This window comes from Morus notabilis, unplaced genomic scaffold, assembly GCF_000414095.1.
Source record: "Morus notabilis unplaced genomic scaffold, ASM41409v2 Scaffold679, whole genome shotgun sequence".
Lineage (NCBI taxonomy): Eukaryota > Viridiplantae > Streptophyta > Magnoliopsida > Rosales > Moraceae > Morus > Morus notabilis.
The window spans coordinates 335094-347328 of record NW_010365777.1 but is presented as its reverse complement, the minus strand read 5'-3'; the positions used below and the strand labels follow the sequence as shown (position 1 = coordinate 347328).

General features: G+C 34.5%; 1 protein-coding gene across 3 annotated transcripts in view; it reads right to left on the bottom strand.

Moving 5' to 3' along the window:
* Positions 1–7123: 7123 nt before the first annotated feature.
* Positions 7124–12235, bottom strand: part of LOC21396202 (serine carboxypeptidase-like 7) — an 8692-nt gene continuing 3580 nt past the window's right edge. Inside the window, exons 3-14 of one of the 3 annotated variants that reach the window (XM_024172565.1) lie at positions 11570–11646; positions 11377–11455; positions 11026–11082; positions 10892–10929; positions 10714–10815; positions 9404–9490; positions 9103–9240; positions 8929–9027; positions 8714–8832; positions 8073–8186; positions 7922–7967; positions 7124–7479 (exon numbers count right to left, since the gene is read on the bottom strand). In XM_024172565.1, coding sequence (XP_024028333.1) covers positions 7396–7479; positions 7922–7967; positions 8073–8186; positions 8714–8832; positions 8929–9027; positions 9103–9240; positions 9404–9490; positions 10714–10815; positions 10892–10929; positions 11026–11082; positions 11377–11455; positions 11570–11646 — 1040 coding nt within the window. In that variant the 3' untranslated portion in view covers positions 7124–7395. Of the gene's footprint in view, positions 7480–7921; positions 7968–8072; positions 8187–8713; positions 8833–8928; positions 9028–9102; positions 9241–9403; positions 9491–10713; positions 10816–10891; positions 10930–11025; positions 11129–11332; positions 11456–11569; positions 11647–12235 lie in introns of all 3 variants that reach the window. The other 2 variants (XM_024172562.1, XM_024172563.1) reach the window with 2 other exon arrangements.

The window sequence follows — 12235 nt, the reverse complement described above, 5'->3', positions numbered from 1 at the left end:
TGTTCCACATAATCTCATTATGCGAAATACACTCATTCAATATCTCACCATATTAACAGTGCGGATAACACCGTTCCATTCTAAATGGGAATGACATGTATAAATAATGTTTTAATTAAAGATTCTGAACTTTAATTAAATTCATTATGAACATTACTTTTTTATTATTATCCTTAAACATTATCCTCTCGTGTATAATACTTCTATACAATGTTTAAGGTTGCATAAATAACCATGGAATTTTTATTGATATTCATAAAATAATGAATAAACTCTTTTATTAAATAAATAATAAATATCCTATTACATCTTATGCTTCTAGGACACCATTCCCAACGTTTTGGGTGTAAAATAATGAATAAACTCTTTTATTAAATAAATAATAAATATCCTATTACATCTTATGCTTCTAGGACACCATTCCCAACACGTTGTGGATGTCACGTAATCAATTTAATAGTTAAATCTGGTTTAAAAGAAATGGGTAATCACATTAAAAAAATTAGAGATAGTCTTGCATGGATTCAAGGTAGTAACCAAAGACAAAAAGATTGGTTTAGGTTCTTACAAGCATTAAATATACCTCCTAGAGCATTAGTGTTAGATATGTCTATAAGATGGAACTTAACTTACATTATGCTTCAACAATGCATCCCCTATAAGGATGCCATAACAACCTATATGTGTGCAAAATTAGGAGTAGGACATATAGACGAATTTGATTGGCAAAGTGCCGAAATTTTGTATCAATTTTTAGGTAGGTTTCATGAAGTTACTTTAAAACTTAGTGGAACATACTACCCAACATCACCTTTATCTTTAGGTGAACTTTTAAGAATTAATATTTTATTTAGCGAATATAGGGAGGACCCAATCTTAGGAGTTCCTATTCATTCTATGGAAAAGAAATTTAAAAAATATTGGTCTAAGTTGCCTTTGTTGTATGGTTTAGGTACTATTTTTTATCCTAGATTAAAATTAGAAGGTTTAGAAAGTGATTTAGAAAACTTAAGCGAATTTTTAGGCATCAATTGTTCGGAGCAATATCCAATAATAAAGGAAAAAATATATTCGATCTATAGTAAATATGAGATTAGGTTTAGAGTACCTTATAGAGTACAGGAACCGCAACAACAAGACGAAAACCCGCATTAATTCTTGAATGTTTTCGGGTTGAAGAAGAAGAAGAAGACAACTCAAATAGAAGCCGTGAGTGAATCTTCATCAACAAGTGACAGTGGCAGCGGTAGCGGCAGCTTCAATGAGCTTATGGCGTACCTCAGTGAAGGCTTAGTAGTCGGAGGTACGGCAGAATCGTTTGACTTGTTCAATGGTGGATGGCACGGGCATTAACTTGACCAATCCTAACTCGATTGGCAATGGATATATTTTTTATCCCAGTCTCCACTATTTCATCCGAAAAAGCCTTCAGTACTACAGGAAGAATACATGAGGAACGCCGGAATGCATTGCAAAGAGATATTGTTGAAGCCTTGGTTTGCATTAAGGATTGGGATCGGGCCGATCAACGCCTACAAGATATAATTTCCCCGGCAAGCCAATAATGGATCGATGAATTTAATCGATTAACATTTAATTTTGAAGACGATCCTTCAGCTTCAAATTAAATTGTAAATTTATAATTTGTAAATGTGTATTTACCTTTGATATTGTATTTGTAATTGTATAACTTTGTAAGTTTGTAAAATTTGTAATTCGTCATAAAATGATTGCACTTTTTTTTGTTTTCCAAGTTTTTATCCCAATTGGGTTTTTCTTGGTAAGGCTTTTAACGAAGCAATCATGAATTACAAATTTAAAAATTAATAAAGAAATAATTTTTTTATATAGTTCGTGTGTTCATTTCAAATTTCAAATTGTAATATATATATATATATAAATTTTAACACAAAATAACTTAATATTAAAAAAAATTTTAAAAAATTCAGGCTACTCGGGTGGCCCGGCCAGGCTCGGGCGGCCTAATACAAGCCCGCGGCCCGTTCAAGGTGAAATTCAGGCTCAGGCGGGCGGCCTGAAAACTTGGCGATGGAGGTGAACAACACACGAAGAAAGTACACGGAAGCTGAAGTCAAATAAGGGAACCTGTGGTGGAAATCCGGCAGAGTAACGGCCGCCTGTAAATGAACAGCCATAAAAGTACTCCGAAGGTTATATATACTCAGAGTGGGAGCCCAAATGTTTCAGGGAAATCCAAAGGATTTCAGATCTCGACCGTTGAATCTGATTCGACTGCATCTAACGGTGAATCCAAAGATAGGCGATCTAACGGTCGGGAAGAGAGCAGGGGAGGTGAATTTGATCGAACGGCTGCAACTTATCCCCCGACTGCCATGTGGCACCTGGGTATGAGAGACGTGACTGTTGACACGATCGTCAAGACTGCTCCACTGCCTGAGAAACTCACTGCAATGATGGCACTGTACCGATAAGCAGCTACCACTATCTGTAAGGAAGAGGTTGCCACGTGATACTCTCGACACTGCATAGCCTGAAACATCCGAACGCGGTATTCCAGTCTAGGGGTAATTGTTAAACCACGGTCGAGGAATCGATCGTTCCTTTGATTGACAAGCGTCGAGGTATCCCAGTTGAGAGTCGGTCGCTGATGTTGAGGAAAAGGTCATACCTAGAATGCCTTCAAGACGGTGAGGATTCATGCAGGAGGATACGCATCGAGGACTGCACCTGAGTTATGAGGGTCACGACGTCGAGAGAGCAGCCTGGTCCAATCCAAACCAAATCCTGTCAACTCGAGGGAAGATACATTGTACCAACTGCCAGGGTTCAAGTCAGAAGATCAGGTAACTGGTAAGGGTGGTTAGCCTGATCTGGAAGCTGAAATCATGTAAACACAACTGCCAAATCCCATAATTTAGAGAAAAGAGATGATCTCCTAAGAAAATGTAGAGGAGGTCTCTCATATGTACAAGGCCTATAAATAGAGCCATGAGAATTCATTAAGTTTTTTACACACTATACTACTACTCCAGAAGGATTGTAATCAATAAAATATTAGTGCATCCATAAGTGGACGTAGGCAAAGAATTCTTGCTAAACCATTATAAATTTATGTCTCCTTAATCTTTTCATTCAACAATAATTCTTGATTAATTCGTGAGAGATTACTGTGAGTGTTTATCTATTCTGTTTGTCTTTTTGTTAGAAGATGATCATGAAAGTGGTGAAGAGAAAATAAAATAAAATTAAGCATACCAACAAATCAATCTGTCGCATGTTGTTTTGAATTTTTTATTTTTATTTTATTCACCGTGATCCCACCAAATAGGTAAATATTGTAAATGTTTATGATCTGTCGTATTACGGTAAATATTGTAAATGTTTATGATCTGTCATACTAAGCAGTAAGCGAAAAATGAGACCTTGATTTGATTATTATTATTATTATCATCATCATCATCATCATTGGGCTTTTTTTGTGTGGTCATGATAGTCGTTTATTGTTAGATGTTAAAAAAAGTACTCTAATTTTCAAAATGGGAAAAGATTACAGTTACCCCTTAAAATAGTACATTAGCACACTTAAATTTTAGATCTTTGAAATATAGTTCTAAACATGGTTTGATTAATTGCAAAGATATTAAAAATGATAAGTGTGAAATTTAAATACAAGCAAAAATGACTAAGAAACCCTTTCCTAGAGCAAAATGAAATACTCAAATATTAGATTCGATTCATACAGATATTTGTGAGTATAATGGAATTTTGACAAGAGGAGGAAAGAGATACTTTATCACTTTCATTGATGATTGTCCTAGATACACTTATGTGTACTTACTTAAAACAAAAGATGAGTCTTTGATAAATTTAAAATTTATAAGGCTGAAGTTGAGAACCAAAAAGATAAGAAGATCAAAATGGTTCGAGCTGATAGAGGTGGTGAATATCTCTCAAATGAATTTGAAGCCTTCTGTAAAGAGCATGGTATTATTCACCAAAGGTCAGCCTCTTTCACTTCTCAACAAAATGGATTAGCTAAAAGAAAGAATAGGATTTTTACCGATATGATTAACTCTTTGCTTCTTAATGCTAAATTGCATAATAATTTGTAGGGGGAAGCTTTACTTAATGCATGTCATGTTCATAATAGAATTACATCCTTGAAAAGATATGTATCTCCATATGAAGTATGTAAAGGAAGGAAACCAAACTTGATGTATTTAAGGGTGTGGGGCTGTCTAGCCTTTTATATAGTGATTGACCATAAATCATCAAAGCTAGGTGGTAGAGAAATTAAAAGTGTTTTCGAAGGATGTGCTGAAAATTTCAAGGCATATAGATTATTGAATCTAGATTCTAATATGATTGTGGAATCAAGAGATGTTAAATTTATTGAGAATAAGTTTAACCTTGATTCTTTCACTGAATTAGAATCTAATGTTGATAAACCATGTGTTGATACTCCCGGTACCTCTACTAATAGAAGGAAAGAGTCTATGACAACTTTCAAATCGAGGAAAAGTCAACGTGGAAGAAAAGAAAATGAGTTAGCACCGGATTTTATTTCATCTCACGCTTTAACTTTTTTAGTTGAAGGAGATAGAAATTGTGTATTTAATAAAATACCGTTGTAGCTTAATGTAGAAGAAGATTCAAAGACATTTAGTAAAGCTATGTCATCAAGGGATGCCTTCTTTTGGAGAGAGGCCGTGAATGATGAAATGGATTCAATTATGTCGAATCAAACTTGGAACTTCGTTGATCTCCCTCTGGGATCAAAATCAATAAGCAACAAATGGGCATTTAGAAGATACAATACCGATGGGTCTATACAAACATTCAAGGTTAGATTGGTAGCCAAGGGCTTTAAACAAAAGCGTGGTATAGACTATTTCGATACATATGCTCCGGTAACTAGATTGACATCCATAAGAGTGCTATTAGCAATTGCATCAATGTACAATTTGCATGTGCATCAAATGGATATTAAGATGGCCTTTCTAAATGGTGATCTTGATGAGGAAACAAATATGGAACAACCCGAAGGGTTCGTATTGCCTGGAAATGAGACGAAGGTTTGCAAGTTAGTTAAGTCGCTTTATGGTTTAAACCAATCACCAAAATTATGGCATGAGAAATTTGATAATGTCATTTTATCTCATAGTTTTAAGCATAATAATGCGGATAAATGCATATACTGTAAATTTACAAATAATTTTAGTGTGATTATATGTTTATATGTTGATGACTTGCTTATCTTTGGAACAAACATACAAGGAGTAAATGATACCAAGAAATATCTAACTTCACAATTTAAGATGAAAGATATGGGTGAGATAGATATTATCTTAGGTGTAAACGTGAGGAAGCATAGTGAGAATTACTCGTTGTGTTAATCTCATTATATTGAGAATGTGCTTCTTAAATTCAATCATTTGAAGTTTAAAGAAGTGAATACCCCACATGATTCTAGTATTAAATTACTAGAGACTGCAGGCCGAGCGGTGACATATCTTAAATATGCTAGTATGATTGGTAGCTTAGTGTATGCCATGCATTGTACAAGACCTGAAATAGCATTTGTGGTTTACAAAATGTCTAGGTTCACGAGTAACCCGGGTATTGAACATTATAATACAATTGGTAGATTACTTGGTTATCTTAAAAGAACCATTAATTTAAGTTTGTTATATAATGACTATCTGGCAGTACTTGAAGGGTACTTGCATGCAAGTTAGATAACAAGTGCAAGTGATAACAAATCCACATCCGGTTAGATTTTTACAATTACGGGAGTTGCCGTCTCTTGGGCTTCTAAGAAACAAACATACATAACTCATTCTATGATGGAGAGTGAGTTTATAGCACTTGTCACTACAGGCAAATAAGCAGAATTGCTGAGAAATCTGTTGTTTGATATTGAGTTGTGGCCACAATCGATGCCATCTATTTCTTTGTACTGCGATAGTGAAGCTACTTTGTCTAGAGCTTATAACAATGTTTATAATGAGAATTCTAGACATATTAGCTTGAGACATGAATATGTGAAACAATTGATAACCGATGGTGTTATGAATATTGTTTATGCTAGAACAAACAAGAACCTAGCGGATCCTTTGATGAAAGGTCTTTCAAGAGACTTAGTCAAAGAAACATCTAGTGGAATGGGACTAAAACCTTTCTTTGAAAGAGTCACTGAGGATGGTAACCCAACTATGTAGTAGTTGTACCGCTATTCCATAGTTAAATAGGTAAGAACAAGTCATTGTTATGTAACCGGGTTAGCACCAAAATTTAATCAGTCCCTTCCAAGATGTCGGTGTAAAATAGCTACGTGGTTGAGGCTGAGTTTATACTCTTAATGGAGTTCGAATCTCATAATAGGTAGAGAAATAATTCGAAACTTCACCAAAGTGAACATAAGGAATGATGCCCTTCCTAACACTTGTAAATGTTCATGAATCCAAGATAGAGCACAAGGTCGAAATAGTACTAAACGATTGGAACATATTTTAAGTCTGAGATAACACATATGTCATATATTTCTAGTATTTGGTCAAGAGACAAAGTTTAATACAAAGTACACTGTTGTCTTGTGAATACTTTGAAGTATAGTCACTAATTGGAGGTTAAAATCGAAAGATACCTTCAAGTATGTGTGTGTATATCATTCATAATTCTGGAGAAATATTACAATCTAGTGGGGGACTGTTAGAGAGATTGTAATATGTGTTGATCAAGATCACAAGTTGTTTGAGTGTTCAAACATGAAAAACTCATGCTAAAGGGACTTCAAAACACGCAGCGGACAAACTGCTTTGGTTCAGCCAAACCGGCTGCAGCCGAAATGTTTGCAGGCCTCGGGTCCGTTTGTGGCTGCAACGGAAAAACACTCGCTGCAGCGAAAATTCTACAGAAAACATTGTTTTCATGAGTTTATGTGATCTAAAACGTTTCGAACCATTACATCCATTGGTGATATGTTTTCATACATATCTGAACACCAATTAGCAATAGATATAACTATTATAATAGGTGTATTAATCCATGAAAAGATACATTTACATTGAAAAGTTACCTTTATGTGAATGGTTTGTAATGTTTAAAGAGGATACATTCATTCATGAAATGATACCTCTGTCTTTATTAATTCTCTAGAAAACTTACACAATTAATTCATGTTCTGGAACTCAACATTATTGCTAGATATCGTGTTCAAGGGTTTGTTGTATCTTAGAGGGTAATTTGTCATTAAAACTCATTAGCAAACTTTGAGAAGTAAGGGCAAATAAAACCTTAAAAGAAAATATTCATATACTCTTCAAACCCTCTCTTATTTCTGCATTCTTTTCACTCTCTACACTCAAATTCTCTAACAATTCCTTATACATTGTTTCAGTACAATAGGTGCTGTTACTCAAAGTGGTTCGAGATCCATCTTTTGAACATGGAAAAGCACTCCTTAGGCCGGTACTCCGGGGCTGTATGTCCACCACCCTACAACACGGCACAAAACTTTTAGGAAAATATAACTCGATGCACACACATTTATACATGTATTTTGTTGTAATTTTTAATTTTTCTAACTCACTGATCTCCTGATCTTTTGTGAAGTTTCATATATATATATATAAATTGTCTCCAATTCAGTACTGGATTAGAACGGTACTTGTATATTTCATTTAAAAATATGTATATTTTCTCTTAAAAACATATATATTTCATCTTAAAACATGTATATAGGTGTTTAGACAAATTATGGGTGTCTCCCTACATTATACATGTTTTAAGAAGAAATGTACATATTTTTAAGAAGAAATATACATATTTTTAAAGGAAATATACATATACTGCTCCAATCCGGGAGACTTTACCTATATATATATATATCTTAGCTTATTAAAACCAATTTTTAGAGTAGGGAAAAAGCAATTCTTGCCTTGACAGTGGCGAAAGTAAGGCCTCCTGAATATTCAGTCACATATCTGCATACAAACAAAAATCGAATTGAGAATTATGTAATACATATACTGATGCAAAATGTAACTCCAATTATGTGAATTGGTTGAAGAAATCAACTGCTAGCCTACCCTGCAATTTGGTCGTTAACCAGCCATGGCCTCCATGTACTAACAATGGGAATGTTCAGAGACTTGATCCATGTTTGGGTTCCAATGTAAGGGACCAACATGTCATGATCTCCACTACAAAAATAAAATCACATTTCTTTTAAGATCTCAATAATAGAAAACTATCAACTAGGAGATTTTAATCATTATCTTCGGAAATGTTGAAACCAAGTTTCTATCTCCTTGCTTTATTTTTTGGGAAATGTGCATCAATAAATCTTGAACTTTACGCCAGTTGCAAATTGTATCTTGGACTTTTAAGTTTGACAATCAAGACTCTAAATTTGAAAATCCTCGTCAACGCAGTCCAATTGATTACGTGCATTCAATAATATATATAACAATTAGGGTTCGAAATACCAAATTGAATAAGTTTAAGGTTTATCTTACTAACTAACAAAAAGTTTCAATTGCATTTGTATAAAATGCATGGAGCACGCTATAGGAAATTTGGACAAGAATAGGAACGGATTTTCAAATTTGATTCTCAATTGTCAAAATTAAAAATTTGGAGTCTAAGTTAACAAATATTGAGAAGTTCATAATACATTAGGAAAAAAAAAAAAAAAAAAACATATTTTTCATGAGAAGTGTAGCCAAACCTGTATATCAGAGCCTTATAACCTCGTGAGTGGAGATGCTGATGATAGAGAATAACACTCGTGGCTTGAAACTTGTGAGGTACGTTATCAGGGCATCTTATCCATGTCTCTATCGTTCCCTAGTTCATCATTTTGGCAAAGTTAAAGCATAATAATATTTTTATCTGTCTCTTCCTTAGATTGCTCTTTGTTAATAGCCAAGATATTTCCCTTACTTTCTGAATATGAAGTGCCCTTTGAACGGCTTCGTTATTTGCCCAAGAATGGATTAGCAGGCTATTATAGCTCTTCAAAAGGAATTGACCAATGATCAGCTACAAAAACATCTCTAGAAATATTTTTTAATGTAAAAAATTGGATTAAAGAGAGCTAAAGAATATCGGATTTACCCTACACTCGAACTCGGGAAAATCAGGTGATGGCTTTTCTAGAAGTGATTTTCTGTTGATAAATTCCGTCTTCCCATTTGCAGTATAGGTTGTACACTTAGGCTCCAAGATATGTTGGTCGTTTAACTTTTCGGTGCACTAATACGGAAAAAAGAAAAGGAAGAAAAAAAGCATCTAGATAAACCTTAAAAAAAAAAAAAAAAAAAACATCTACGTAAATCATGTGAGCAACGAATTAAAAAAAAAAAAAAACAAAAAGTCAACTTTCAGCATTAAGAAAATGAGGAAAAGATGTTCTTACGTGTAAGATAGCATTAAGATTGTTGGCGCATGACGAATTCTTGTCGTAGTTTCCTCGGTATTGTTCTTTGCAGGTAATCTTCACCGCCTGCGATATCAATCAAGCAGCTACTTCAAATTTTGGATGAATTTAAAAAATTTACCCCTAAATTATGCACGATTTTTTTTTTAAAAAAAATTATGCACAAATTGCATTTTCCCTTGGAATAAAAAATATACTATTTTCTTCTCCATGCGCTTGCTAAAATTATTAGATTACAATTTTCATCCAATACCATCAAAATATTAGATCCCCTAATCTATGGAACTTGTCTCAGTAATGCCCCTCTTATCCATCTATCCTTTTTGTCTATCTGTGACTAAATTTTTGGAAAATGGTTGAGGTTGAAGTTTCTTCCAGCCTAATAAATTATATCCCTAATTCGTTGAGGCATATTTGAGCAAGAACTTTCTAATTGTCTCCACGAAAATATTTATAAGCTTGATTCTTGTAATAGGCTCCCATTTGCTGCTCATTAAATATTTTTCTAAGACATCAAACAAATTTGCGCTCAAATATGCACTAGTAATGGAAAATCATTTTGGGAGAAGAAATCAACCACCAACTCAAAAACTTAACTTGTGTCCATCTCTAAGATTTTGATTCAAAGAGAGACGAGATATTATTTTCAACACTTTTACATAGATCAAGGAGGTGAGGATGTTATACTTTGAGGTTAAGCACAATTAGACAAGAACCATAGTTTAGGTGGAATTTGACGGAGGGCGAAAACATGTTTTTAAAAAGTGGAACGAGAGAGAATAAACTCAATCAAATTTGGGCAATAAATTGCAACAAGTGCATTAGTTTAAGAGGAAAATTTAAAATTTGGGTTATTAAGAGACAACATATATGTAAGATGAGTGTGACAGAAATGCGTATGTTAAGATGGATGAGTGGCCATACAAGAATGGATCGCATAAAGAATGAGGTTATTCGTAGTAAAGTAGGTGTATCACCAATAGAAGATAAGGTATGCGAAAGCCGCTTGAGGTGGTACGGGCATGTCCAACGTAAACTGTTAGAAGTACCAGTTCGTGCTTGGGAGGATATTCTTATACCTAATACTAGGAGAGGGAGGGGGAGAGTACGTGGACTGAAGTTGTTAGGAATTACATTCTAGATCTAGGCATTCAGAAAAGTCTAATTTCGAACAAAACTACGTGAAAAAGTGAAATTCATATAGCCGACCCCAACTAAGATGGGATTAAGGCTTCTTGTTGTTGTTGTAAAAATAAAAAAAAATAAATAAATAAAAACAGTAATCTAACCTCATAGAGCTCATCCGGTATAAGTCCCATACGGTGAGCAAATGAAACGTTCGAATTCCAATCGATATTTAAATCCGTTAGCGGGTTCCCGAGCAAATAGCCCTAGATAAAGGTCTTATCGTGATCTAAATAATAAAAATTCCAATCCCAGCAATTGACATTATAGATAGAAACATACCCGGAAGTTAAATTTTGGTGTGTGGCCGGCTTCAATACCTGCAGCATCATAACAAGCTATGTCATTTTGCTTCCTACTTATAGCCCTAAATTAAAGATAATAAATTCATTATTTCAGGTTTTATATGTTCGTACTCTTTGCTACTTCTTGGGCAACTAGAGGGATTATGATACCACCATATGATTGACCGCCTAAATAGAGTGGATTGGAGATGAACTTGGGGTGAGAAAGTAACCACTGCCAAATCCAAACAAAAACATATATAAGGCAAAAAAGCTAAGTTTGCCATGTGCAAATAAATAAATAAATAAAATGCTTTTAAGCTAGCACATAAAAAGAATTGTTTAGTGCTTTAATTACTTAACATTTACTGCAATACCGAGTAATTCAACTAATGCTTATTTTGTATTTTTATCAATGCATATTGCAACGCTGGTTCACCTTTTTCAGAAAATTAAAAATTTGATGGGCCAGAAGAAGTTCACCAGTCTGATAGCCTTCCAAACTCCTAGAATATGAAAATCCAGAGCCAGCAGGTGCATCTATGAATATTATACTGGCGGCCTATAAAAGATATCGTTGCATTAATTTCTCACAAAACATAGTTAGAAAATAGTATGAGAAAAAGAGGAATTATAATATTAAAAAAAAAAAGAGTAGATAATGAATTATGCATACCTTTGTCCATGAGTTTGGATTCAGTGTTAATGTTGGTAAGCTGCCATTGTACTCAATCTTGTTAAACAGAATGGGACCTACACAACCCAAGTTCATCATCAGCAAATTAAAAAAAAAAAAAGAAAAAGTAAAGAAAGGAAAGTTGTACAAATTTGGCCGGAAGGGTTTAAGTGTTGTCTTCAAAAGTATACTTCCCAAATGTCTAAAGAAATTTATGCGCAGCGTAGAAAAGTGGAAAGAAAGAAATTAAGGCCCTGTTTGTTTTTGTTTTTGTTTCCGTTTTTTACATTTTTTGAGGATAAAAAATGAAAACACGTATAGAAAACGCGTTTGGTGCAAAATTTTTTAAAAACGGAAAATAAAAACGTTTTTGTCCTTTTCTGAAAATCTGAAAACGGATTAAATCCGTTTTTCATTTTTCCTTTTCATTTTCTCCCTTCGTTCTTCTCTCTCTTCTCCGAAATCGCCACCAGCGCCACCTAGAAGTCGCGACCAAGCCAACTTTGCCCCTCCGTATCCACCATGAGTTGTCCATAACTACAACCGGGCATCGACTCAGACCGCCTCGCACATCAAAACCCAGTGGGTCCCGCCATCGAACCTCGCCGGGAAACACCGTCACAAGCCACACCCAAAACCAGCGACTCGTGACCCCCTCTCTCTCCC